The 26,397-nt window shown below is 47.8% G+C and overlaps 1 protein-coding gene across 1 annotated transcript; it reads right to left on the bottom strand.

Annotated features, from left to right (window-relative positions):
- Nucleotides 1-4,268: 4,268 nt before the first annotated feature.
- Nucleotides 4,269-12,442, bottom strand: LOC109920257 (prolactin-releasing peptide receptor-like). The gene is made up of 2 exons (XM_020520298.2): nucleotides 12,018-12,442; nucleotides 4,269-4,902 (listed from the first exon to the last, which is right to left on the bottom strand). The coding sequence occupies exons 1-2, from the start codon at nucleotides 12,440-12,442 to the stop codon at nucleotides 4,269-4,271; spliced, it is 1,059 nt and encodes a 352-aa protein (XP_020375887.1).
- Nucleotides 12,443-26,397: the final 13,955 nt, after the last annotated feature.

Raw genomic sequence — 26,397 nt, 5'->3', positions numbered from 1 at the left:
CTAGCCATGAAGGATGAGCTACATCAGGCGTCGTTTAAGTTCTTTTTCAGCGACTTGAGGCACTGGGAACACACAGCGTCATAACTCCACAAAGGCCGGTGTCCTGTCACCAAGTCACCCTTTATTGACACATAAATAGTCCTTGACTATAGTACTGCCTCATTCAGAGTCAGGCACTGGAGTGTCGGTATCCCTGACCCTCCTGTTTATATCTGTCAGCCAGGGCTCCCTGATTCAACCAGGTTAACAGCCCCAATCAGGGAACTCCTATTCGTGGAGGGCCCTGACCTCGTTACGATCATGACAGGAAGGGAAGTGATTCTACTGACGGGGCAAGTCCAAAACCCAGGGGCCACAAAAGTAAGACAATTCCTCTTAAAACCAACAGGGAAATTCAGGAGAAACCTCTTTGCCCAGAATGCAGTTATGAACGCTACCCAGTGACAAGACGCGGGGGCGCAGTTCAGGTGGAGAAAGGATTAGAAGGATATGTTGAGAGGGCGGGACTGAGAGTGGAGGCTGGTGTAGAGGATAAACACAAGGTATAGACCTGTTGGGCCTGATTCTGAGCTGTGGGTATGATCCAATTTAGTTTCACCTTCACGCCAAAGAGGAATTTTCATAATTCCTTACAAAGCACCCGCATTATTTCATTCGAATCGTTGAGAGGATTTGCCTAATGAGGAAATTGTGACCAGCTTCCCTGATCGCAGAGGGTTGGGGGAGACAGGGTGAAGCGAAGAAAATTCAGTGCTCATGATCGCTGCCTAGTGACCGGTTCTGGGAACTGCGCCGGAGCACAGAAACAGGCAGAGCAGTGGGATTCGGTGTCCAGTTCGCTCTGTCCCCTGTCAATCACGGCCACGGTGTCACCATCGCCACCCACTCCACCAGAGGACCTCCTGAAGCACGCCATGGGACGACTTGGGCCAAATCAGTGCACAGTGAGATCCTGCAAACAGGAGAATGGCAGTGAGGGATGGGGGGGTATGTTGGAAGGGAATGGAAGATTCAGAATATGGACTGGCACCCACCTATTTTCCTCTTGCACATTTTTGTGAGATGAGCGTCATTGATGAGACAAGAATCTATTGCAACTAGCTCCACCCATCCACCCCACCTACTATTATTGGCCGGGGGTTGGGGAATGGAATGAGAATTTTACCCCTTCAACCGAACAAGCCTCTGAGATCTCTCTGCTCCTTCCAATCCCTGAACATTCCCACTTTTATCCGCTCTGTTTTTGGAGGCTGTACCTTCAGCTGCTTGAGCCTTAAGCTCCCGGATTTCTCTTCCTCAACCTCTGCCTCCTCCTTAAAAAAAACACACTCCTTGACACCTCCCCCGTGCCCCCAAAGTAACAGCTCATTCACAGAATCCGTACGGTGTGGAAGCAGGCCATTCAGCCCATACTGACCCTCCAAAGAGCATCCCACCCCAACCCTATCCCTGTAACCGTGCACTTTCCATGGCGAACCCACCAAGCCTGCACATCCCTGGACACTACGAAGCAATCTAGCACCCTAACCCGCACACCTGTGGACTGTGGGAGGAAACCGGGGCACCTGGAAGAAACCCACACAGACACGGGGAGAACGTGCAAACTCCACACATACAGTCACCCAAGGGTGGAATCGAACCAGGATCCCTGGCACTGTGAGGCAGCAGTGCTAACCACTGAGTCACCGTGCCATCACGAGGGAGAAGACGACATTGCTCATTTTCATTCCCTCTGTCCTGGGCTGTGGCTGCCATTGATAATGTGGTATTGTCAGGTTGGCAAGGTGCAGCGAATGATGTCCCACAGATATCAGTGCCGGGGCCTCAACCTTTTACAATTTGTGTCGAGCACTTGGCTGAAGGTATGGTAGCTAAATTCGCTGATGACACAAAGAAAAATAGGAATGTACATTTTAAAGGGGACACAAGGGTGGGATATATATATAGGTTAATGCCGGGATATTACCGGGATTGGAGGGTTTGAGTTACAAAGAAAGGCTGGATAAGCTGGGACCTTTTTTCACTGGAGTGTAGGAGGGTGAGCGTAGACTGGGTGACCACTTGGCAGAACATCTACGTTCTGCTCGCAAAAAAGACCCTGAACTACCTGTTGCCTGCCACTTTAACGCACCACCCTGCTCTCTGGCCAACATCTCTGTCTCTGGCTTGCTGCAGTGTTCCAGCAAAGCCCAACGCAAGCTGGAAGAACAACACCTCATTTTCCGCATGGGGGCTCTACAGCCCTCCAGACTCAATATCAAGTTTGATCATTTTAGGGCCTAAACTCTCCCATGTCCTACTCCCCTACACCACACACCAGGCCTTGTTACCACATTGCCTGCCATTGCACACCCCCTGTTGTTAGTCACTAACAGTCCCCATTAATAACTATTCACCCTCCTAGCCTGATCGTTATCAACTCTTTGTCTGTCCAACTGCTGTTCTCTCCCCTTAGGTTCTATTCTATCGTTTACTCCCTACCCCACCCGCCTCCCTATTTTCTGAATATAAACTGACGTTTTCCCAGCTACCATCAGTTCTGAGGAAAGGTCACCGGACCCAAAACGTTAACTCTGTTTTTTCTCCTTCACAGATTCTGCCGGACTTGCTGAGCTTTTCCGGCAACTTTGTTTTCGTTCCTGATTTACAGCATCCGCAGTTCTTTCGGTTTTTATTTTGTACGTTCATGTGTTCTCCACCTGCCATAGACACAGAAACCAGACAAAGGCCTAGTGGTGTTATCACTGGACTGTTAATCCAGCGAACCAGATAACATCCCAGGGACCTGGGTTCAAATTCCACTACAGCAGATGGTGGAATTTGAATTCAATAAATATCTGGACATTAAGAATCTAATGATGACCGTGAATCCAGTGTTGATTGTTGGAAAAATCCCATCTGGCTCACTAATGTCCGTTAGGGAAGGAAACTGCCATCCTTATCTGGTCTGGTCTACGTGTGACTCCAGACCCACAGCAACATGGTTGACTCTTAAACTGTCCTCTGGGCAATTAGGGATGGGCAATAAATGCTGCCTGACCAGTGATGCCCTCATCCCGTTAATGAGTAAAGGTAAAAAAGAATAAAGGAAAAAGAACGTCAAGGAGCTGGACACAGTATCCAGCGATTCACAAGCGACATGTTTGCTTCTTGCACCCTCTAGAGGCAAGCAACTGAACTGCTGTGATAAAAAAAAGACTCGAATGTTGTTTCTGTCCTCCTGAGCCTTCACAAACTGAGCTGTTTAATGATATAAGCCATGAGCTTGCAGAACGCCCTGCCTACAGTGCACTGCAACTCACATATTGTGTGCGGGTATTTACAATACAAAGGCAGGCTGTTCAGACCACTGGCAGTGGTCATGCTGTATACAAGTCAGCCCCTCTCCATCCAACCCCGTCACGCGAATCCTCCCCTCCCTCTCCCATCTTTTTGAGTCCCCACCCCAACCCCGACCTCCCCTTGACGTCTGACCGATAAAAGCAGCACCCACCCAGCCCGGCACCGTGCACTTAAATCCCCGACTTTTCCACCCTCCCCCTTTGACTCTGAGGGGCGGCACGTTGGCTCAGTGGTTAGCACTGCTACCTCACAGCACCAGAGACCCAGGTTCGATTCCACCCTCGGGCGACTGTGTGGAGTTTGCACATTCTCCCCTGTATCTGCGTGGGGTTTCCTCCGGGTGCTCCAGTTTCCTTCCACAGTCCAAAGGTGTGCAGGTTACAGTGGACTGGCCGTGCTAAACTGTCCCATAGTGTTCAGGGATGTGCAGGTTAGGGTGGGTTATATGGGGTGGGTGGGATTCTCTGAGGGTCAGTGTGGACTTGTTGGGCCGAAGGGCCTGTTTCCACACTGTAGGGGTTCTGTGATGATTTCTAGATCAAGGCAACATGTGACACCGAGTGACACAGACTGAGACGCGGGCGACACGAAATGTTCTGCGCCTCAGGGAGGCAGAGGGGTGGAGGGGAGTTGCTTTCGCCCCATTAGTATTCCTCTGCCTCCCTCTCCGAGGAGACTCCCACACCGTAAACTGACAAAGGAACCCCCCCCCCCCCCCCTCCCCTTTTAACATCAGGCAACGCCTAGTGAACTGAGGACAACCAGCTGGTCTGGCTGGTGAGAAATCATTCCTCACCCAAAAACCCAACCCCTCCCTGCCCGATCTGGAAGGGGGTGTGCCCTCTCTGCTGGTGGTCTAACCAACCCCCCACACTCCGTCTTCTCCCCCTCAGCCCCGCCGCCCAACCCTCCCCCAAAAGGGAGCCCTACAGCACGACACTGACAGCGATGCAGTTGTTAGCGGGCGCGATCTTCCTCCTGCAGGCGAACATCTTCTTCAGCTCGGCCCGGAAGCGGTCGTGGAGCCAGGCGTAGAGGAAGGGGTTGCAGCAGGCCGATGTCATGGCGACGCAGTGGCACAGGAGCTGGACCAGGTTGAAGTAGTCCTTGTCGATCAGGCTGATGTCGATGTCCCGGATGATGTTGAAGACGTGCAGCGGCAGCCAGCAGGCCCCAAACGCGGCCACCACCAGCACCAGGAGCCGAAAGATCTTCTTGCGCCTGGCCTTCTCCCATCGCTCCTGGCCGTGCGTGGCATTGCCTGGCACGACCCTCTTCCTCAGCTTGAGGGTGATGCGCAGGTAGGACAGCGAGACGGCCGACAGCGGCAGGATGTAGGTGATGATCAGGGTGCTGTAGGCGTACGCCAAGTGCTGCCTCTCCAACCCCATCCAGAACTCCTCGCAGATGGTCAGGTCCTGGTCCTGGAACCGGATGTGGAAGGTGTGGGCGAGGGCCGGAGCTGCCAAGGCGCACGAAACGAGCCAGACCCCGGCCAGGATATAGGTGCAGGTGCCGATGGAGATGCGCTTCCTCAGCGGGTGCACCGTGGCGTAATACCTGTCGAGTCAAAGACAGAGGCAGCTCTCAGTGTTGGCAAAGACTCATTCAGAGGGCACACACAGAACAAGAGGAGACCTTGTCCCAACTAGGCAGGGGGTGTTGGCGACGCCATGCTTTGGGCAATGGATTCACAGTCATCATTAGACTCTTAATTCCAGATTTTTTTTATTGAATTCAAGTTCTACCATCTGCCGTGGCAGGATTCGAAACCAGGTCGCTAGATAATTATCTAGGTCTCTAGATTATCAGTCCAGCTATAATACCACTGGGCCATCACCTCCTTAATTACAGAGGGACAGATTGGGCCTCTGAAGTTCAGAAAAATGAGAGGCGACCTTATGGAAATGTACAATATTCTTAGGGGACTTGATAGGATAGAGGTGGGGAGCTGGTTTCCCCTTGTGGGAGAGTCCAGGACCAGAGGGTGTAATCTCAGAATAAGGGTTCACCCATTGAAGACAGGCATGAGGTGAAATTTCTTCTCTCCAAGGGGGGTGAATCCGTGGAATTCTTTACCACAGAGGGCAGTCAACGCTGGATCACAAAGTATATTCAAGGCCGAGACAGATTTTTAATCAGGAAGGGGAATCAAGGGTTACAAGGGAAAGTGGGAGTTGAGGATAATCAGATTAGCCACGATTCTCGTCGAATGGTGGAACAGCCTTGATGGGCTGAATGGCCTGCTCCTGCTCCTGCTCCTAGGTTTTATGGTCTCACCATCACGATTGGAGCAGCTAAGAGGTTTCAGGGGTGACGGAGGTTTGCAGTTGAGCAGGTCAGACTGTGTGTTTCGAAGAACTGGCAGTGATTTGATGAAGAATAGAATTCCAAGGGTGTAAGGGGAGGCGATGGCCTAGTGATATTATCGCTGGACTGTTAATCCAGAGACCAGATAATGTGCTGGGGACCAGGGTTTGAATCCTGCCACAGCAGATGGTGGAATTTGATTTCAATAAATATCTGGAAATAAGAGTCTAGTGATAACGATGAATCCATTACCGATTGTTGGAAAAACCCATCTGGTTCACTAATGTCCTTTAGGGAAGGAAAGTGCCTTCCTTACCTGGTCTGGTCTACATGTGACTCCAGACCCACTGCAATGTGGTTGACTCTTAACTGGGGTTTTAATTAGGGATGGGCAATAAATGCTGCCCAGTAAGCGACGCCCTCATCCTGTGAAAGGGAAAAAAGAAGCTGTCAGCAGTAGGAGTGGAATCCAGAACCGAGGGGGCACATGTTTGAAAAGCAGGGCTCCCCCATTTAAGACGGAGATGAGGAGTATTTTTTTTCCCTTTCCGTCTCTCCGTCTCTCTCTCTGTCTCCCTGAGGTTCTCTCCCCAGAACCAGCAGCAAAGTCCCGATTCGCTGACTGAAACTGAAGGCCGTGTTCCGGCAGATGTTTGATCCATGAAGGAGTCAGCGCACCACTGGGTGTTTCGGGCTGCCATCAGGTGGGCCGCCCCTTGTACAGGGCTGTAAGATGAGTGGCCTCCCCCTGCTCCTTAAACCGCATGCTCCAACGTGAAAATTGGCTGAAAACCGGCTGCTTGAGGAGACAACCCATAGATAGCCCTGTGCCCGGTAGCTCCCCTTGCTTGACACCAAGACGGGAATGACCTTCCTGAAAGTTCCCAGGCGTCGGGGAAACCTTTGGCATCGCACGGCTTCGTCTGGCTGCAGCACTCCCCCCCCCACCCCGTGCAGAGTGGGGAAGAAACCCCCTCCCCCCAACCTCCCACTCTCGGATAGAGGACGGATGGTTTGGGTATTTTATTAGGCCACAGGGGTGTGTGGGGCAGACCAAGAACTGGCCACTTGGCTCAGCGGGGCCAAAAGGATGTTATGACGCTAACGTCACCGGACTGGTCATCCAGGCTCTAGCAGGCATGGGTTCAAATCCCACCGCTGGCCAAGTTCTCCGTTTGGTTTTATTTTTGGTGAAAACAAAAATCGCACCGGAATTAAGAGGTGACCATTAAAAGGAAAACCCATCACGTTCACTACCGGCCCTCAGGGAGGGAAATCCACCCTCCGTACCCTTATGGTCTGGGGCTACATGTGACTCCAGACCAATATTGAACTTCCCTCTGCCCCCTACTCAGTTCAAGGAGCAATCAGTGTCACTGCCAGCCTTATCTACGATCCCCCCCATGCAAGAATAAATAAAGGAGGGGGAAATAAAATGAGGGTGCCTTTATTGGTCAGTAGGATTGAGTATAGGAGTTGGGAGGGTCATGTTATGGCTGTACAGGACATTGGTTAGGCCCCTTTTGGAATACTGCGTTCAATTCCGGTCTCCCTGCTATGGGAAGGATGTTGTTAAACTTGGAAGGGCTCCGAAAAGGGTGTTGTTAGTGTTGGAGGGTTTGTGCTACACAAAGAGGCTGAATAGGCCTGGAGCGTTGGAGGCTGAGGGGTGACCTTATAGAGGCTTATAAAGTCATGAGGGCCATGGATAGGGTGAATAGCCTTTTCCCCAGGGTAGGGGAGTCCAAAACTAGAGGGCATAGGTGAGGTGAGAGGGAAAAGATTTAACAGGGACCTGAGGAGCAATGTTTTCACACAGAGGGTGGTGCATGTATGCAACGAGCTGCTGGAGGAAGTGGTGGAGGCTGGTACAATGACAACATTTAAAAGGCATCTGGATGTGCACATGAATAGGAAGGCTTTAGAGGGATATGAGACAAATGCTGGCAAATGGGACTAGTTTAATTTAGGATATCTGGTCGGCATGGACGGGTTGGGCCGAAGGGTCTGTTTCCTTGCTGTTCATCTGTATGACTCCCTGACACTGGGAGGTGTGTTTGTACCTCACCACAGGAAGAGATGCAGGACTTCACTGAACGTCTTGTCTCCAAGTGGCCCAGTCAGAGCACTCTAGGTCACTGCACATCCCGTGACCGCTAAACTGTGGAACAAAGCACGGTGTAGGGGACTCAAGACAGATGGAGTGGAGACTGGAGAAGGGTCTGCAAACAAGAGAACTGATGGTGATTGGCAAATGGCACAACAGCAAGGTGGTGAAAACCCCTTTCCCGAATGCAGCGAGCGATTCGGACCCGGAATGTTCTCTCGGGGTCAACGATTTAATCGCGTGAGTGGATAGGACCATGATCAAACGATGGCGTTACATGGCACTACCGAGTTGGAGGGAGGTCTCACCAAGGGGATATTCTGAGCTCCTGTAGACCGTTGACCGTACGGTGGTGAATAAAGATTATTGCTCAAGAGGGCTGAGACTTTGAAGAGACAACAGAAGACCCATCTCCCTCACCATCAAACCGAGCAGAAAACAATGCAATATTGCCAGAAGAATGTTTTGGGGGCACATTCAATTGAATTAGCTGAGTTGCTCTTGCAGGGATCTAGCACAGACTGGACGGGCCATTTCACTGAAATGGAGAGGTGGTCACATCGATGTTGGGACTGGGGGGCGGGCGGTGCCTGTGTAAAGGATGCCAGATGGAGAATAGATGTGATTTTACAATGACCTGGTTGCTTTGTTTAATGAACGCATCTTTATCAATATTCCAATTGTAAAATCTGAAGACAATTTCCCAATCTGTCCATGTGACTGAAGGTTCTGATGAGGACATGAGGAATGTGCAATGGGATATGGACGGGGATGTGTGGTGAGTGGGTGAAAACCTGGCAGATGGAGTTTAACGTAGGAAAGGGTCAGCTCATTCACTTTGGATCGAAGAATCAAAAGGCAGACTATTATTTAAAAAGGAGAGAGACTCCAAAAGAGAGCAGGACAGAGAGATCTGGGTGCGATTGTGCCTGAAACATCAACTTGGCAGCGAGTAACGAGAAAGGCAAAGTGGAATTTCGGCCTTTATTGGTAGGGGATTGGTGACAAACGCACAAGGTGCTGGTAGGCCTCATCGAGAGGAGTGTTTGCAGTTTCGGTCCCCCGTGTTCAAGAAAGGATCGGCTGGCATTGCAGGAAGTTCAAAAGAGGCTCATGAGACCAATTCATGGGATAAAGGGGTCAACTTATCAAGGGCGGCTACGCAGTTCATTCATTAGAGTTTAGAAGAATGAAGGCCGATCTGATTGAAACATGCAAGGTTCTAAGGGGTTTGACAGGGTAAATGTTGGAACATTACAGAATAAGGAGACATCCATTTAAAACTGACACGCGAAGGAATTTCTTCCCCCAAAAGGGCCATGATTGTCTGGAACTCAGAGAGTTGTGGAGTATAGATCACTGGCAGTACCTAAAGTGGAGGGTGACAGATTTTGAAATATTGGGGAGCTGGGACTCGTGGCCCTGGGGCAAATCAGCCCTGAGTGAATGGTGGGGCAGCCTTGAGGGGTGGGACTGAATGACCTACTCCTGCTCCAATCCCTGATATTCTAACGTTCTCTCGTCTATGAACCAGTGGCATACAGTCCACGTCTCTCACCCACAAGTCCCCCCCGTACCCCGACAAAGTCTACACATCTTTCCCAAACAGCAGATCTCAGAGTTGGTCACACTACTCCAATTGAGGTGAAACTGATGACTTACAACTTCCGCGGGGCAGGTCTGAACTCTTCTGTCCAGGTCTTGGGAGCCGTCCAGTTTTATGCCTGCTGCACTCCCACACCGCTGTATCTCCAGGATCTGGAGAACAGTTGGTGCACTTCAATAAATGGGTGAAGCTTTTAACCCTGAGTGGATCAATGGCAGACTGACAGGACCACTTTAACCTAAATATAATTGAATCTCACATTGTCACAGCAGGAAGGAAAAATTACTTAGTCACTGGCAACATAATTATACACCCAGCCATCATTAGTGCGTAGGGATGGCATGTTAGTCAAGTTAAAAAAAACCTCTGCTGTGATTTTTGCTTTCAGACATTAATCTGTCTCTGCATCTGTTTGAAGATGGAACTTGCTCCAATTTAAACACATTTGTCAGCTTTGTCCATCAAATTGACTGTTAAAATTCCAGCCTAAAGACAAGTGAACACCTTTCGGAATACATTTGCGCTCCTCGTAGCGTTTGCAAGCACTACTGCCTATTCCTGACTGTGAACAGGGGAAATCGAATCAGTAGGAGGCCAGTCAGCCTGCTCCACAAATTGACTAGACCACAGCTGACCTTCTATCTCAAAGCCATTTTCCCTGCACTGTCCCCGATAGAAATATCTGAAAACCAATCAATGTCTGCCTTGAATATTCTCAGTGACAGAGCCTCCACCACCCACTGGGTTGAAGAATTCCAAAGATTCACCACTGTTCAAGTGAGGAAATTCCTCCTCCTTTCATTCCTAAAAGGCCTCTCTCTCTCATTTCTGAGACCGTGTTCCCTGGTTCTAGGTTCCCCCTCTCCATGCCCGGTGGGGAATTCCTTCTTGCAGCTACCCTGTCAGGATCTTGAGAAGGTGGTGATGAGCTGTCTTCTCGAACAGCCGCAGTCCGTGTGGTGCAGTGTAGATCCTATGCTGCTCGGGAGGGAGTTCCAGGATTTTAACGTAGCAACAATCAAGGAAGGAAGGGTGAGCTATATGAACTGTAGGATGAAGGAACGGCCGATATATTTCCAAGTCAGGATGGTGTGTAGCTTGGAGGCAAGGGGTGGTATCTACTGTCCTTGTCCTTCTAGATGGAAGTGGTCGTGGGTTTGGAAGGTGCTGTCTAAGGAGCGTCGGTGAGTTGCTGCAGTGCATCTTGTAGATGGTACACACCGCTGTTACTGAGCGTCGGTGGTGGCCAATAGCAGCGCTAGCCTGCCAAGTTCAGGGGGTAACAGGGAAGCCAAATGGAATGGCCATTATTATTTCAAAGGGAATGAAAGTAAGGAGGTCTTGCTAAAACTATACAAGGCACTAGTCAGACGATAGCTTGCATAACTGTGAACAATTTTGGTTCCATTATCTAAGGAAAGACGGACTAGCATTGGAGGCGGACCAGAGAAGGTTCACTGGATTGATCCTGGGTACGAAGGGACTGTCTTGTGAGGAATGGTTGAGTTGGGTCTTTACTTATTGTTTGGGATGTTTGTCCATTGGACCAAAGTTGTGGGGTTGATTTTTACATTGAATGGGGGATTATGGTGGCTATGTTTTCATTGAACAAATCAACACGTCAACCACTTTGGTGTATCACACACCCTTCCGGGAAACCCCAGTAAAATCCTGTAATCCTGCACCAAAATGGGTTTCGCTGTCCCTGCGTATGGAGCATTCTGGATTTTGATCAGTCTAACCAACTCAGAATGTCATGTCAATCAGTTTGGTACATTCACACAGATACACACACACACCTCGTCCATTTATAGCAAATGAAAAGAGACCTTATTGAAACATGCAAGATTCTTAAGAGGATTTGACATGGGGGGAGATGTAGAGAGGTTGTTTCCCCTCATGGGAGACTCTCGGACTAGAGGGTGTAATCTCGGGGTAGGGGGTTGCCCCATTGAAGACAGAGATGTGGAGGAATTTCTTCTCTCAGAGGGCAGTGAATCTGTGGAATTCTTTACGACAGAGGGCTGTCGAAATGGGTCATTAAGCATTTTCAAGGCCAAGCTAGATTTTTAATCAGAAAAGGGAACCAAGGGAAACGGGGAAAAGGCAGGAAAGGGGAAATGATGGCTGAGTGGTATTATCACTGGATTGTTGATCCAGAGACCCGGATAATGTCCTTAGGTTCAAATCCTGCCATGGCAGATAGTGGAATTTGAATTCAATAAATGTCTGGAATTAAGAGTTTAATGATGCCCATGAATCCATTGACGATTGTCGGAAAATCTCATCTGGTTCACTGACGTCCTTTAGGGAAGGAAACTGCCATCCTTACCTGGACTACATGTGACTCCAGACCCACAGCAAGGTGGTTGAGTCTTGACTGCCCTCTGACCCATCAGGGATGGGCAATGAAGGCCGGCCTAGCCCAAACCCCTTGAATGAATACAGAAAAAGATTGAAGATGATTAGATCAGCCACGAACTTGTGGGATGGCCGAGCGGACTTGATGGGCTGAATGGCCCATATCTGCTCTTATGTTTTTAGGGCCAGGAGTCCAGCTATCTCACGCGACATGGTGCCGAGGGTGAGGGTTAGGGGGAGCAGGGGGTGCGCGAGGGTGGGTGGCTCTGAAGGGTTAAAACCCGCCTTTACCTGTCCACAGCGATGGCAGTGAGCGTGAATACGGACACGTAGACCGTCACCGGCTGCATCAAGAAGACGAAGTAGCACATGAACTTGCCGAAGATCCAGCCGCGCGGGTGGAAGGCATACGCCAGGGTGAAGGGCACACAGGTGGCACACATCAGCATGTCAGAGAAGGCCAGATTGCCGATGAAGAAGTTGGTGACGTTGTGCATCTTCTTGGTCTTGCAGATGACGTAGAGGAGCAGGTAGTTCCCGACGATGCCAACAAACACCACCAGCACGTAACAGGGGATGATGAGGGGCTTGAACGACTGCAGCAACTCGACGCCAGTGAACTGCGAGGAGCTGTTGGCACCGTCTGTCAATGCAATCTGATAGCTGGTGGTGTTTGCTGGGTACATGCTCCAGCTCTCTGTTGATATGGACAACATGACCACAGCCACCCACCTGTCCCTGTGGTCCGTTACCACAGGCTTCTTGAATACTTAGAACTGACCGGTTGTAATATTTGGATTTCTGTGACAGCAGGGGACTTAATATTTTCTTCGTGTTTTCCCTGACCTGAGAGCAAGATTCAACAATCTGAGGTCTTGCTTGTACCAGTCAGTCGTTTCTGAAGACTCCTTCCTGCTTTCTCTCCTCTGTGTAGTGACAGGTCTCTTCCTTTGTAGCTCGCTCTCGCTTTCTCTCTCTCTCTCTCTCTCTACCCCGGTTCTTATTTAGATGAAATATTAAAACTCCATTCAGTCTCCTGCAGAAACAAGAGAGAAGGAAGAGATTGCTCTTTGGAAGTTAGAGGGAGGGACATTTTCTGAAGGTTTAAAATATTAACAGTGGGGTCAGGGAGCTGGGGGTCTGGAATTAAAACTGAAATCAGTAAGCTTTGGGCTAATCTGAAATTCATTTTCAATGTGACAATGCCCTTTTTTGTTAACCTGAATCCAGGTCTCCTGTTCAATGAGGCTATCGATGTATCAGTCCCACTCAATATTTACACCCTGCTGCTTTCATAACTATTCATAATCTCTGTTTTCTCTTATTGAATTTCAACCTACATCCACAGCTTCCAAGAAAGCTGATTTCAACAGGCAATCACTTTTAATTTGGGTGGATGAGAAAAGCCTTTATGAATCATTGAGAAACTATCTAACCAACACATTAATGTTCATCGCAAACATAATTTTGAAACTTGTCCCAAAATAGCAAATTCAAATAATATGGATATTCATTGACTGAATGTTTGTCGGTTAATGTGAGGACTCAGGATTTTTTTTGGTGGGTGAGTTTCTCATTTACAAAATCAATCATCAATTTCAATTTATTCTGCAGCTTAAATTGAAACCGGATTTAATTCCAGCCATCACACGGACGAAGGTGCATTTGCGTGGCACCCATGCCTCGAACTGTGCTCTCTATTGCGAAGTGTGCATGCAAGCTGCTGTTTGCTTTCCCCCCCGGAATATTTCAGCACGACAGAACATATACAGAAGTCAATTAACTTACAAACTGAGCACTTTCCCTCTCCTCGCAGATCAGACTGAGCGATGCCAGGATCTTGCTCTCCCTCAGAGGAGGCTGGCTGGAGAAGCTCTTACCCCTGTGTTCGGCAATGCCTCTGCCTTCTTCTAAAGCTTAGGATCCCTGCTCATAATAAATAGCAAGTGACTAGCCCCCTCTGTTGGTCATGAGTACCTCTTCCCCAATCCCGCACGCTCACATGCCATCAGACTGCTGTAAGCAAATCCTCCCCACCTCACATGAATACAAATCCCCAGGAAGGATTTCTCAAGCTTTAAAGGCTCCCTGTTCTTCCCAAAACACCAGCGCCCCACCAACTTTGTCTCCCGCAACTGTCCCACCCCTGTCCCCTACCCTTTCTTGCATCCCTCTCAGTCTCATAAAGTCATACAGCACGGAAACAGACCCTTCAGCCCAATCAGTTCATGCCGATCATAATTCCAAATGAAACTAGTCCCGCTTGCCTACACTTGGCCCATATCCCCTCCAAACCCTTCCTATTCATGTACTTATCCAAATGTCTTTTAAATGTTGTAATTGTGCCCACATCCACCGCTTCCTCAGGAAGTTCATTCCACATGCGAACCACACTCTGTAAAAAAATTGCCCCTCATGTCTTTTTTAAATCTTTCTCCTCTCACTTTAAAAATGTGCCCCCTAGTCTTGAAATCCCCCATCCTAGGGAAAAGACATCTACCATTACCCCTATCCATGCCCCTCATGATTTTGTAAACCTCTATAAGGTCACCTCTCAACCTCCTACGCTCCAGTGAAAAAAGTCCCAGCCTGTCCAGCCTCTCCTTAGAATTCAAACTTTCCATTCCCGGCAATATCCTGGTAAATCTTTTCTGAACCCTCTCCAGCTTAATAATATCCTTCCTATAACAGGGCGACCAGAACTGGACACAGTGCTCCAGAAGAGGCCTCACCAACGTCCTGTACAATCTTAACATGACGTCCCGACTCCTATACTCAAAGGACTGTGTGCTTTCACTTTCTGAGTTTGGAACCCTAGCATTCATCTCCCGCACTGAACCATCGGGGAGAAAGTATCTAGAAAGTTTCACCATTCCTTCGGATGTGGCTGTGTTGCAAATCCTGGAACTTCCTCCCTAACAGCACCGTGTGAGAGTCCCTATACCACACTGGATGGTGGTTCAGTGGTTAGCCTTGCTGCCTCACAGTGTCATGGTCTCAAATTCAGTTCCATCCTTGGGTGACCGTCTGTGCGGACTTTGCGCATTCTTCCCCCGTGTCTGCCTGGGTTTCCTCTGGGTGCTCCAGTTTCCTCCCACAGTCCAAAGATGTGCAGGTTACGTGGATTGGCCATGCTAAATTGTCCCCTAGTGTGCATGGATGCACAGACTAGGTGGATTAGTTATGGGAAATGCAAGGTTTATGGGGATAGGGTGGGGGTCCTGGGTCAGAATGGGATTCTCTACAGAGGATCTGTGCCAACTCGATGGGTTTAAGGGCCTCCTTGACTGCGGTGGTTCAAGAAGGTGGCTCACCACTACCTTCTCAAGGTGGGTAATTATGGATGATGGGAAAGGGGTCAAGTGCAGGCCCATGCCCTGTGGATGAGTTGCAAAGCACCATCTCCAATTCTGCAAGGTATTGTGTGAAGATGCACCAGGCAACGCCTTTACAGGGCCAACTATTCCCACAGTTGATGGTTTTAAAGGGCTGCTTAGCTCAGTCGGCTGGATGACTGGCCTGAGATGCTGAGTGACACAAACAGCATGGGTTCAATTCCTGGCCTGGGATGCTGAGTGACACAAACAGCATGGGTTCAATTCCTGGCCTGGCTGAGGTCACCATAAAGGTTCCCTTGTTCTCAATCTCACCTGACCCTTGGGTTAAACCACCCCCCCTGTTATCTCAACCTCGCGGGACAGTAGCATTATAGGGCTATGGCTGCCTTAGATCATGGGAAGCAAAATGAAGTCAGAACGGCTAGAGGAGGCAACCAAATAGGGAAGTGGAAAGGAAACCCAGCAGAAGGGGACAGTGATGTAGTGGTACTGTCTCTAGCCTAGGGTACAGAAACACACACCAGGGTGCAGGTTCAGATCTCACCACAGCAACACGTAGGGTTTAAATGTGCACTGTTTTTAAAGAAAGGTCTGGAATTGAAAGGATTTACTTGCGTCGGCGACCATGACGGCTAAGATGAATTCTCATAAAAACACATCTGGGGAAGGAGATTTGCTGTCCTTACCTGGTCCGGCCTATACGTGACTCCAGACCCATGGTAATTGTGGTCGGCTCTTCAGTGCCCTCCCAGGTGGGGGGGAAAGGAGGCAGGGGGGCAGTGAAGGAGGGTAATAAGTATCAGCCTCGCTGGATGTGACACGCACGCTCCCTGAGAGAACAGGCAGAGCTTGGCACAGAGGAACGCGAGGGGGATTTGCTTCGGAAGGACAAACGGGAAAAAGAGCCAACTGCAAGAATGGCTTAGTTTTTAAACAGAGCTGACGGTTAACAGGCAGAAATCCATGAGGTTGACCGGGCAAATCAATTGTTTTTCTTTAAAGAAAGCATCAGATTTGCAAAGGGGGAAAGAGAGCATGAAGGGTTAGAAATTTATGAATAGCGGGTTAGACCTTGGCTGGAGTTTTGCGAACAGTTCTGGGCCAGAGCCTTCAGGGAAGATCCTCAAGAGGAAGGTTTCCCAGGCTGAGGGAATCTCGATTCTGAGGAGGGTCTGGGCCAGGTTTCTGGTTTCGAACGGAGGGGAGTCAAATGGATGCGAGGCTTCAATCAAGGGGGAAATAAATTATACCCTCGGGATCAATAAGCAGAGGTTCTGGATTTGAAATCACCAGTAAAGATTCCACTCAGACCTGTGAGGATTTAGAATTCTCAGCCTGAAAAGGTGATGGAGGCCGTCAAACACAACAATCCCCTGATCTTTTCTCTCAGTCAAATAACTGACCCCAGGCTGAAAGACAGAGGATTGAGGAAGGGGCCACGGGGCGTGAATTCACCCCCCACCCCACCAGCAACCGCGGGAGGATAGAAAGCCAGTTTTTCTCCCTCCAGCCGACTGACACAGCCATGTTTTATGCAGCAGTACACCAGCCGCATACCAACGGCAAGCTAACAAGTCTCAGCGACGGTGGGGGGGGTGTTTTAGTTATCGCTCAGAGCACACACTGGTCCTGAGGGTGGCTGAATTTACATTCTCACAATCTGCAGAATGCATTATCAGAACAGCGGGTCCAAGTAAATTGCGAATGCCAGGGTTGGGAGGGATGATTGGATACCAGCCACCCGGCACAGTCTGCCTGTTAGGTCAGGCTGCCGAACTCGCAGGGGTTGATTTTATGTAAAGAATGTGTGCAATTGCAGCAGGAGCTGTTCCTCCAGCCCGCTAGGCCTGTTTCATCCTTCAGTGGTGGCAAAGTCGCCACGGATGACTAGCTCTGGGGACGTAGATTTTTACAGCCACAGAGTTGTACAGCACAGAAGCAGACACTTTGGCCCAATTTGTCCGTGCCGACCAGATATCCTAAATTAATCTAGTCCCATTTACCAGCATTTGGTCCGTATCCCTCTAAACCCTTCCTATTCATGTACCCATCCAGATGCCTATTAAATGTTGTAATTGTACCAGCCTCCACCACTTCCTCTGGCAGCTCATTCCATACACACTGCCCTCTGTGTAAAAACGTTGTCCCTCAGGTCCCTATTAAATCTTTCCCCTCTCACCTTAAACCTACACCCTTTAGTTTTGGACTCCCCTATCTCCGGGGAAAAGACCTTGTCTATTTACCCTATTCATGCCCCTCATGGTTTTATAAACCTCTTTAAGGTCGCCCCTCAGCCTCCAACACTCCAGGGAAAACAGCCCCAGCCTATTCAGCCACACCCTATAGCTCAAACCCTCCAAAACTTGTAAATCTTTTCTGCGCGCTTTCAAGTTTAACAACACCTTTCCCATAGCACAGACACCAGAATTGAATGCAGTATTCCAAAAGTGGCCTAACCAATGTCCTGTACAGCCATAATGTGTCATCCCAACTCCTATACTCAATGCACTGACAAATAAAGGCAAGCGTACCAAATGCCTTCTTCACCGACCTGTCTACCTGTGACTCCACTTTCAAGGATCTATGCACCTGCACCCCAAGGTCTGTTTGTTTGGCAACATTCCCCAGGACCTTACCATTAAGTGTATAAGTCCTGCCCTGATTTGTCTTTCCAAAATGCAGCACCTTACATTTATCTAAATTAAACTCCATTTACCACCCCTCAGCCCATTTGCCCATCTGATCCTCAAGTAAATGCCTGTGTCTAACTCATTTCCATTGTTTAATTCATTCACGGGATGAGAGCTCTGCTGGCTAGGTCAGCATTTATTGCCCAGGGGGAAGTAGGAGTCAACCACATTGCTGTGGGTCTGGAGTCACGTGCAGGCCAGACCAGGTAAAGACAGCAGATTTCATTCCCTAAAGGACATTGGTGAACCAAATGGGTTTTTCCTGATAATCATTAGACTGTCAATTCCAGATTATTATTGAATTCAAATTCCATTATTTGCCATGGCTGAATTTGAACCTAGGTCCCCAGAACATTACCTGGATGAATAGTCTGGCAATAATACCACTAGGCCATCACCTAGCTCATCGATCCCCATTATAGCCGCTGGTTGTAATATTCCATCAGTCAATCTGCAATATTAAGCTGGTCTAGTTCACTAACATCCTTCAGGGAAGGAAATTTGCCATCCTCTTGGTCTGAGCCTACATGTGACTCCAGACCCACGCCGATGTGGTCCACTCTTTGACCACCCTCTGAAATGACCCTCATGAGCCTCCCAATTCAAGGGCAGTTAGGGACATGCAACAAATGCAGGCCTTGCCATGAAAGAATAAATAAAAGTATCACAGCGAATCTTCCGCGTCAACAGCACAGGCTCCCCTTGACCTTCCAAATATTTATCCAGCTCTGTCTTGAAAATTCCTGATAACTGAGCAGAACACGGGATTGTGGGCGGGAGCGGGGGTTAAGAATTCCTAAGATTCACAATCCTTTGAGTGAAGGGTTTTCTCCTCAATCTTTATTCGAAAATGAGGTGAGTCATCAGACAGGTCCATGGGTTTGTTCAGACTTGTGTTTTTAAATTGATGGAATAAATCTATCGGTTGGGTTGCACCAGCGACAAGTTCGTGTGTTCTTTCATTCTGACTGGAGCCTAGTAACTGCCCAGTCCAGAAAAGGGTGACTAAAATTATCCCAACATCCGAAGAACGTAGGAATCGGAAGAGGTCATTCAGCCCATCAAGCCTATTCCACCCCATTCTGTGACAACATGGCCCATCCTTAAGTGAACCCTGTTTACCCACTTCAGCTCCATATCCCTGAATAGGATTGTCCAACATTGAGTCCTCAGTGTTGGAAGGTTCTTGAGTAGATTTGTAGCTCGGGTTGTGGATGCTGTGGTTGTTTGGCTCGCCGAGCTGGTTCGTTAGTTTGCAGATGTTTCATTACCCTGCTGGGTAACATCATCAGTGCAGCCTCTGATGAAGGATCCCATTCACACAGATAAGGAGAACCACCAGTTCAATTAGGACAGGCCAAACGGAGACAAGCCCAGGAATTCCTAGAGGCCTGGTTCTCCACCAAGAAGACCACCAACAAACACATAGAACTAGAGCCTATTTATGCACCACTGCGAGGGAAAACCGGAAATGAGGTAATCAACTCCAACAGACCCCAGAGTTTAAATACCAGGTGGGAAAACACAACAGCGCTTCATCAGAGGCTGCACTGATGATGTTACCAGCAGGGTACTGAAACGTCTGCGAATGAACCAGATCGGCGAGCCAACCAACTACAGCTCAGTGTTGAGATTTTAATTTGCCACATCTTCCCTAGCCATCTCCATTGCACTTTGTGGAGTGAGCTCCCCATGACTTCCATCCCTGCTTTGGACGCCATCAACTGTGAATAGCCTGGCTACAATTTTTTAAGACCAGATCCCCTTGTCCTGGAACTCACCCCACGCTACCCACCAGCCCAACAGAGAAACATAGCCTCACTCCGTCTATTGTATAATAGCCTCCTTCAGCACCATAATAATTCTGTGTAATTCCTCAGCCACTTCAACACACCATCCCACTTCTGAGGAAGGGTCACCGGACCCAGAACGTTAACTCTGATTTCTCTTCACCGATGCTGCCAGACCTGCTGAGCTTTTCCAGCAACTTGTTTTTGACTCCATCCCACTACCCTTACTCAAGAGAGTGCCAACCTCAGGCTACGGGACTAAACCCTTTGAGCCTAGTCGTCATTCTGTTGAATTTTTTTCCTTGGCCCCTCACCAAGGACAACATATCCTTCCTGCGATGAGGTATGGCTAAATACGGGGAGTGGGGCGGGGAGGGGGAAGTGGGCGATGGCCCACTTGGTATTATGGCTGGGCTGTTAACCCAGGGACACAGTAGACAGTGGAATTTGAATTCGATAAATATCCGGAATTAAGAGTCTAACGGTGACCATAAAACCATTGCAGATTGTCAGGGAAGAACCTGAATGGTTCATGGCTGCCATCAAGGGAAGGGCACTATCACCCCACTGTTTATGTGTGACTCCAGACCCACAGACTGACTCAACTGCCACCTGGGCAATTCGGCACGAGCAATAAATGCCGGCATGGCCAATGCTGCCCACATCCTGTGAATGATTTTTTTAAAAAAAATCATTGAGTTTCGGAGACAGGTGGAGGGAAACAGGGCTAAGCCTGTCTGTTCCCTCACTCAGAGCCCCTCTGACACATTACCCAGGATGCACCACTGGGTGCCGAGGCCCTATCCTGAGATAGAAGGCAGGAGGAGGTACTAGAAACCAACAACGACAGAATGCATGATCAACATCTCAACAGCTCCCTTCCTAATCTCTGGACTGCGATGTTTAATTAAATTCCACACCATGAAATTCTCTCCAGTGTTTTGTGCTTTAGGCTATCAAGCAAGGGCTATTTTCTTTCAAAGCCAGTGATTGGCTCGCGATGCCAACAATTTGTGGTCAATTTCAGAGAAGAGTGGCTTGTCGAATTGTGCCGAGCAATTTCTAGGCTGTAGACGATCATTCAACCTGTGGCGGGGGGGCAGGGGGGGAGGGTGGGTGGGGGGCGGGTGTTACATGAAAAAGGGATAAGCTGGAGGGAGTTCAGAAGAGATTTACCAGGATGTTGCCGCTTTGAGTTATCAGGACAGACTGAATAGGCTGAAACTTTTTTCACTGGAGCATAGAAGGTAGAGGGGTGATCTTATAGAAGTTTATAAAATCATGAGGGGTAAAGATAGTGTTAATGGTAGATGCTTTTTTTTCCAGTAGGATGGGGAATTTCAAGATTAGTGGTCTTTTTTTAAGGTGAGAGTAGAGAGATTTGTAAAAGATATGAGGGGCAAATTTTTTTACACAGAGACTCATTTGTGTGTGGAATGAACTTGCAGAGGAAGTGGTGGATGTGGGCACAGTTACAACGTTTAAAAGACATTTGGATAGGTACATGAATAGGAAAGGTTTGGAGAGACATGGGCCAGGAGCAGGGTGGTGGGACTAGTTTAGTTTGGGATTATGTTTGGCATGGACTGGTTGGACCAAAGGGCCTGTTTCATCAGTGCTGTATGACTCTATGACTATGACTCTCATAAGCACTTTGGGTGGGAATGTGTGGCACAAATGGATGGTGTCTTGTAGTCAGCAAAGTCTCCCAGGACAATCTATTAATGGTCTCTCTTCTTCATTAAGCAGACAGAGAAATCAAAGGGAATTTTGGATGGAGAAATACTTATCAACTTCACTGTGGGTGTTTGTGTCCCATGGCCAAGTTGAAAATATAGCCTAAGACAGGGAAGGACAATGAAGAAATGTAACAATTCCACATTGAATCAGATTTAGGAAGGAGAAATCGGCTTAAGAGAGAGAGAGAGAAAAAAAAATACTGAAAGAAAAAGTAACATGGTTTTAGTTTTCAAAATCTCTCATAATTATAAGGTGACCCCACATTTGTAAAGGCAGCTTCTTATGCACCTTCCAAACCCACGACCCACTTCCATCTAGAAGGACAAGGGGCAGCAGGTACATGGGAACACCACCCCCTGGAAGTTCACCCTCCGAGCCCCTCACCGTCCCCAACTTGGAAATATATCGGCCATTCCTTCAGTGTCGCTGGGTCAGAATCCTGTAACTCCTTCCCTAAGGGCACTGTGTGGGGTTCCCTACACCACACTGACTGCAGAGGTTCGAGAAGGTGGCTCACCCCCACCTTCTCAAGGGGCAAATAGGGATGGGCAATAAACTCATGAGCGAATTAAAAGAAGCTAACAGAGATTGTTTGTCCGTGACATAAGGGTTTTTTGCTGTTATTAGTTTTTTTTGGTTTAAATCTTTGCGATTAGGAGAAAGAGAGGGAATGGAGAAGCTAAGCTTTTCAGCTCGTGTCAATTCGGACAGCCCAGCTACTTGCTGGGTGTACAGTAGTGAACAGATATGTTTGTGCCACCCTGCAACCAGAATCTGCATTGCCCCACATGTAGGATGTTAGGGCAAATAGTTTTCCAGAAGCATCCAATATTACCTGTCACTAGACTGAACAGACTCTATTAATGCCACTTCAAACCATCATTTGACAGTGGTATATTTGCAGATAGGGTGCAGAAATAACAAACACCTTAGACTTATTTAACACAATCCTCATATTGACGCACAAAATATTCCACATAATTCGCCCTAATTAACACTTAATGCTCTTGTGCATTTGCACCAATCAATGGACTTGTGCTAAATTCCTGTATCACAATTTCACTGCAGACATCAACCATTGGATGTGCGATTTCATTAAAATGAAACATTCAGGAACAGAATGAACGCACTCGCATTAATATCCTGACACCTCCAGGAAACAGAGCAATATATGCCCAATGATAATGAGGTTTAACACTGCAGTTTGCCTAGAAATGAGAATGGGACCTGACAACTGAAAGGTTAATGCACAAATGCTTAGCGACCGTGTAAGAGAAACATAGAATGGCATGACAGAGCTTCATGAGAATTTTTCAGATCTGAACTGTGACTTCACACAAATGATTGGTTTGTCTGTATGTAGTGGCGCTGTGTGATAAAACTAATAAAGGGAAATGAGGGTGAGTTGGGAAGTCTAATTAAAATCATTCCTCTTCTTCTGATCTCTAAGTTGTAAGAAAGCAGTTACTTAAAAAAGAAGCAAGACAGAGTTAAATTGTCCATCACACAATGCCCTCTCACCAACTGACCACTTAAACAAATCAAAGCACACTGATCCCAGGCCCATGTTTTAGACGTGATCAGATTATGCCTGGAAGAGATCCTTTCACAGCCAGAATACATTGTTCAAGGTGACTGTCTCTCAACGTCTGTTATGTACCTAGTTGAATGTCTAGATGTTTTGTGAATGGGTCAGGAAATGGGATAATTCACATTTGCCCAAAGCAGTTGTCTCTGCTGGGTTCTTCTCGACAAGCCGGCTCCATTCCAAAGGCTCTGGAAGCCACAAGCATCTAGACAATGGTATATTCAACAAGCCTTGAGAGACATAGGAGCAGGAAGGCTGACGTTTCGGGCCTAGACCCTTCATCAGAAAAAAATTTTTTCTTCTGAAGGGTCCAGACCCGAAACGTCAGCCTTCCTGCTCCTATGATGCTGCTTGGCCTGCTGTGTTCATCCAGCTCTACATCTTGTTATCTCAGATTCTCCAGCATCTGCAGTTCCTACTATCTCTGAAGCTTTGAGACACAGTCACTTTGAACAATGGATTCTGGCTGAGAAAGGAACTCGTCCAGGTATAATCTGATAATGTCTAAAACATGGGCCTGGGATCAACGTGCCATGACCATATTTGTGTAAGCGGTCGGTTGATGAGATGGGATCAAGTGATGGACCAATGAACTCTCTTTTGCTTTTTTTAAAAACTAACTGCTTTCTTATAAGCTAGAGATCAGGAGAAGAGGAATAATTTTAATTAGAGTCTTTCTAACTCAGCCACATTTCTCTATGTACTTTTAACTGCACAGCACCTCCACGCTCGGACACACCAATCAATAGTTATGCAAATGTTTAGCCATCTTAGAAACTGCTGTTTTAAGTCACTGAAATGCTGTTGTTCGATTTGTTAAAATGTAACCAGCGGTTTAAGCTCAGAAAGTACGTAGTCATTTTTGATATGTCCTTTAAAATGTGAAAATGTAATTCACAGGTTGGAAAGCACTTTAGGGTTGTAAAAGGTACGACAGAAATGCAAGCCTATCTATCTTACAAACTGATCGAGTACTTTGTGGAGCCTAGTCGCTGTTGTAATGTGGAAGAAGCACTGCTGACTAATTTCACTAATGCATCTCACTTCACCTCCCCTCTGTCACTCAGCACATTTACTCTCTTTCCAACAGGGAGCAGAAAGCAAATCAGACATTTAAATGAAATGCTCACTTCATGGACATCACTCATAGAGATCATAAGAGCACTCCTGATTGCATTTATCTTCTGTTATCTCTCTGTATCGTCATAGCCAACTCTGCAATCCACAGCATGCAACGCGCTGACCTTATTTCCATCAATCTTTATTCTCTGGTGCCTTTTGGGATGAGACATGAGAGGCAGGCCCTCTTTGCCCTCTGACAGTCTGCGAAAGATCACATGGCCACTGCTCTGACCCCTCAAACAACATTGCTCACCATATCAACGTTATAATCTTGCTATTCTAGGGGTGATCGTGCCATGCATTCAATTGTCTGCCTCATTAAAACAGCGGCTGTGTACAATATGCCATTGGCCATGCTGCACTTTGGGATGCCCTGCCATGGTGAAAGGCGACATATAAATGCAGTCTTTTCTTTTGAACGGAATGACTGTTTCCTGGGGATGCTTTTGTTTATTATTGGGGGGGGGCGGTACTGTTCACCAGCAAGGTGAATGGCTCTCCCCCCCTCCCACATTCCCTTCCTTGTACAGAACATGCCAAGGGTTCAATCTTCACAATAATGCAATCCAGGAAACAGAGACGCAGCATAAAATGTGTAATTGCATCAACTCTGACAAACTCCACATGAACGATGGAGCATTTGTAACAGGAGCTGGCTTCTGAACTGCACCTCCTCCTGTGTGGAAAACACACGGAACAGAAACCATTGCTAAAATTTGGAGACAACTTTTTGTTATTAATAGGGAATTCTGCGACTGCGATGGACAGGGCCCTGTGGGAATAGTATCGATTGGCAACATCAGTTTCTTTCATCGGGATCTCAGTGGCCAGGCTAACGTTTGTTGAACGTCCCTCGTTTTGTTTTTATTCATTAACGGGATGAGGGCGTGGCTGACTAGGCCGGCATTTATTGCCCCATCCCTAATTGCCCAGAGGGCAGTTGAAAGTCATACACATTACTGTGGGTCTGGAGTCACATGTAATCCAGACCAAGTAAGGATGGCACTTTCCTGACAATGGATTCATGGTCGTCATTAGACTCTTAATTCCAGATTTTTTCTTTTCTTGAATTCAAATTCTACCATCTGCTGTGGCGGGATCCGAACCTGGCTCCCCAGAACATTAACTAGGTCTCCGGATTAACAGTCCAATGATAATACCACCAGGTAACCTGAACTGAGTGAATGGCCCGACAATTTCAGAATCGAACCCCTTGTCGTGCGACTGTAGTCGCATGTAGACCTGACCAGGTAAGCACAGCAGGTTTCCTTAGCTGAAGAACATTGTCACAGGTAGACAGGTTGGCTGAGGAGGCAGTTAGCACGCTTACCTTCATTGCTCAGATCTCTGAGAATGAAAGTTGGGACGTCATGTTGAGGTTGTACAGTACATTGGTGAGGCCTCGTCTGGAGTACTGTATCCAGCCCTGTAGAGGAACGATATAATTAAACTGGAGAGGGTTCAGAAAAGATTTACCAGGATGTTGCTGTGTTTGGAGAGTTTTTAGATATAAAAATAGACTGGATAGGCTGGGACTTTTTTCACTGGGGCGTAAGCAGGTTGAGAGGTGTATAAAATCATGAGGGGCTTAGATTAGATGAATGGCAGGTGTCTTTTTCCTTGGTTGGGGGAATTCAAAGCTAGGGGCCGTATATTTAAGGTGAGAAGAGAAAGATTTAAAAAGGACATGAGGAGCAACTTTTTTACACAGAGAGTGATTCGTGTGTGGAATGAACTGCCAGAGAAATGGCGGATCTGGGTACAGTTACAACATTTAAAATACATGTTTGGATAAGTACATGAATAAGAAATGTTTGGAGGGGTATGGGCCAAGTGCAGATAGGTGGGACTAGTTTAGTTTGGGATTATGGTTGGCATGGACTGGTTGGATCAAAGGGTCTGTTTCCGAGCTGTATGACTCTTATTAGTGATTCAGATGTGTTTTGACGACAATTGATGTTAGTTCCATTGGTCGCCTCTACCCAGACTGGCTTTGATTTCCAGATTTATGGATTGAATTTAAATTCCCCTGGAATCTGTGGTGGGATTTAAACTCATGTCCTTTGAATGTTAGCCCGGGCTACTGGATTACCAGTCCACCTGGTCTGCAAAGATTTGCATTCAGAATCTAAATCTGTACTACCTGCAGAGCCAGAGTGAGACACCCTGTGCAAAGGGGGTCATTTCTCTTGTCCCTGTTCAGACTCTCCGCTGATCTTTAAAATTGGAGTGGAGTGGACGCAGAGGGAATGTTTCCTCTTGCATGGGGAAGAACAGAAACAGAGGCCGTTAAAATCAGGAACTCACTCCCACAGAGCTGCAGTGAATCATATCGATATATTTGAAGGGAAGCTAGACGTGCCAATGAGAGAGAGGAAGGGATAGAGGGATAGGACGGTGGGT

Source organism: Rhincodon typus, chromosome 40 (assembly GCF_021869965.1).
Source record: "Rhincodon typus isolate 14 chromosome 40, sRhiTyp1.1, whole genome shotgun sequence".
NCBI lineage: Eukaryota > Metazoa > Chordata > Chondrichthyes > Orectolobiformes > Rhincodontidae > Rhincodon > Rhincodon typus.
This window is presented reverse-complemented; position numbering and strand designations above follow the sequence as displayed.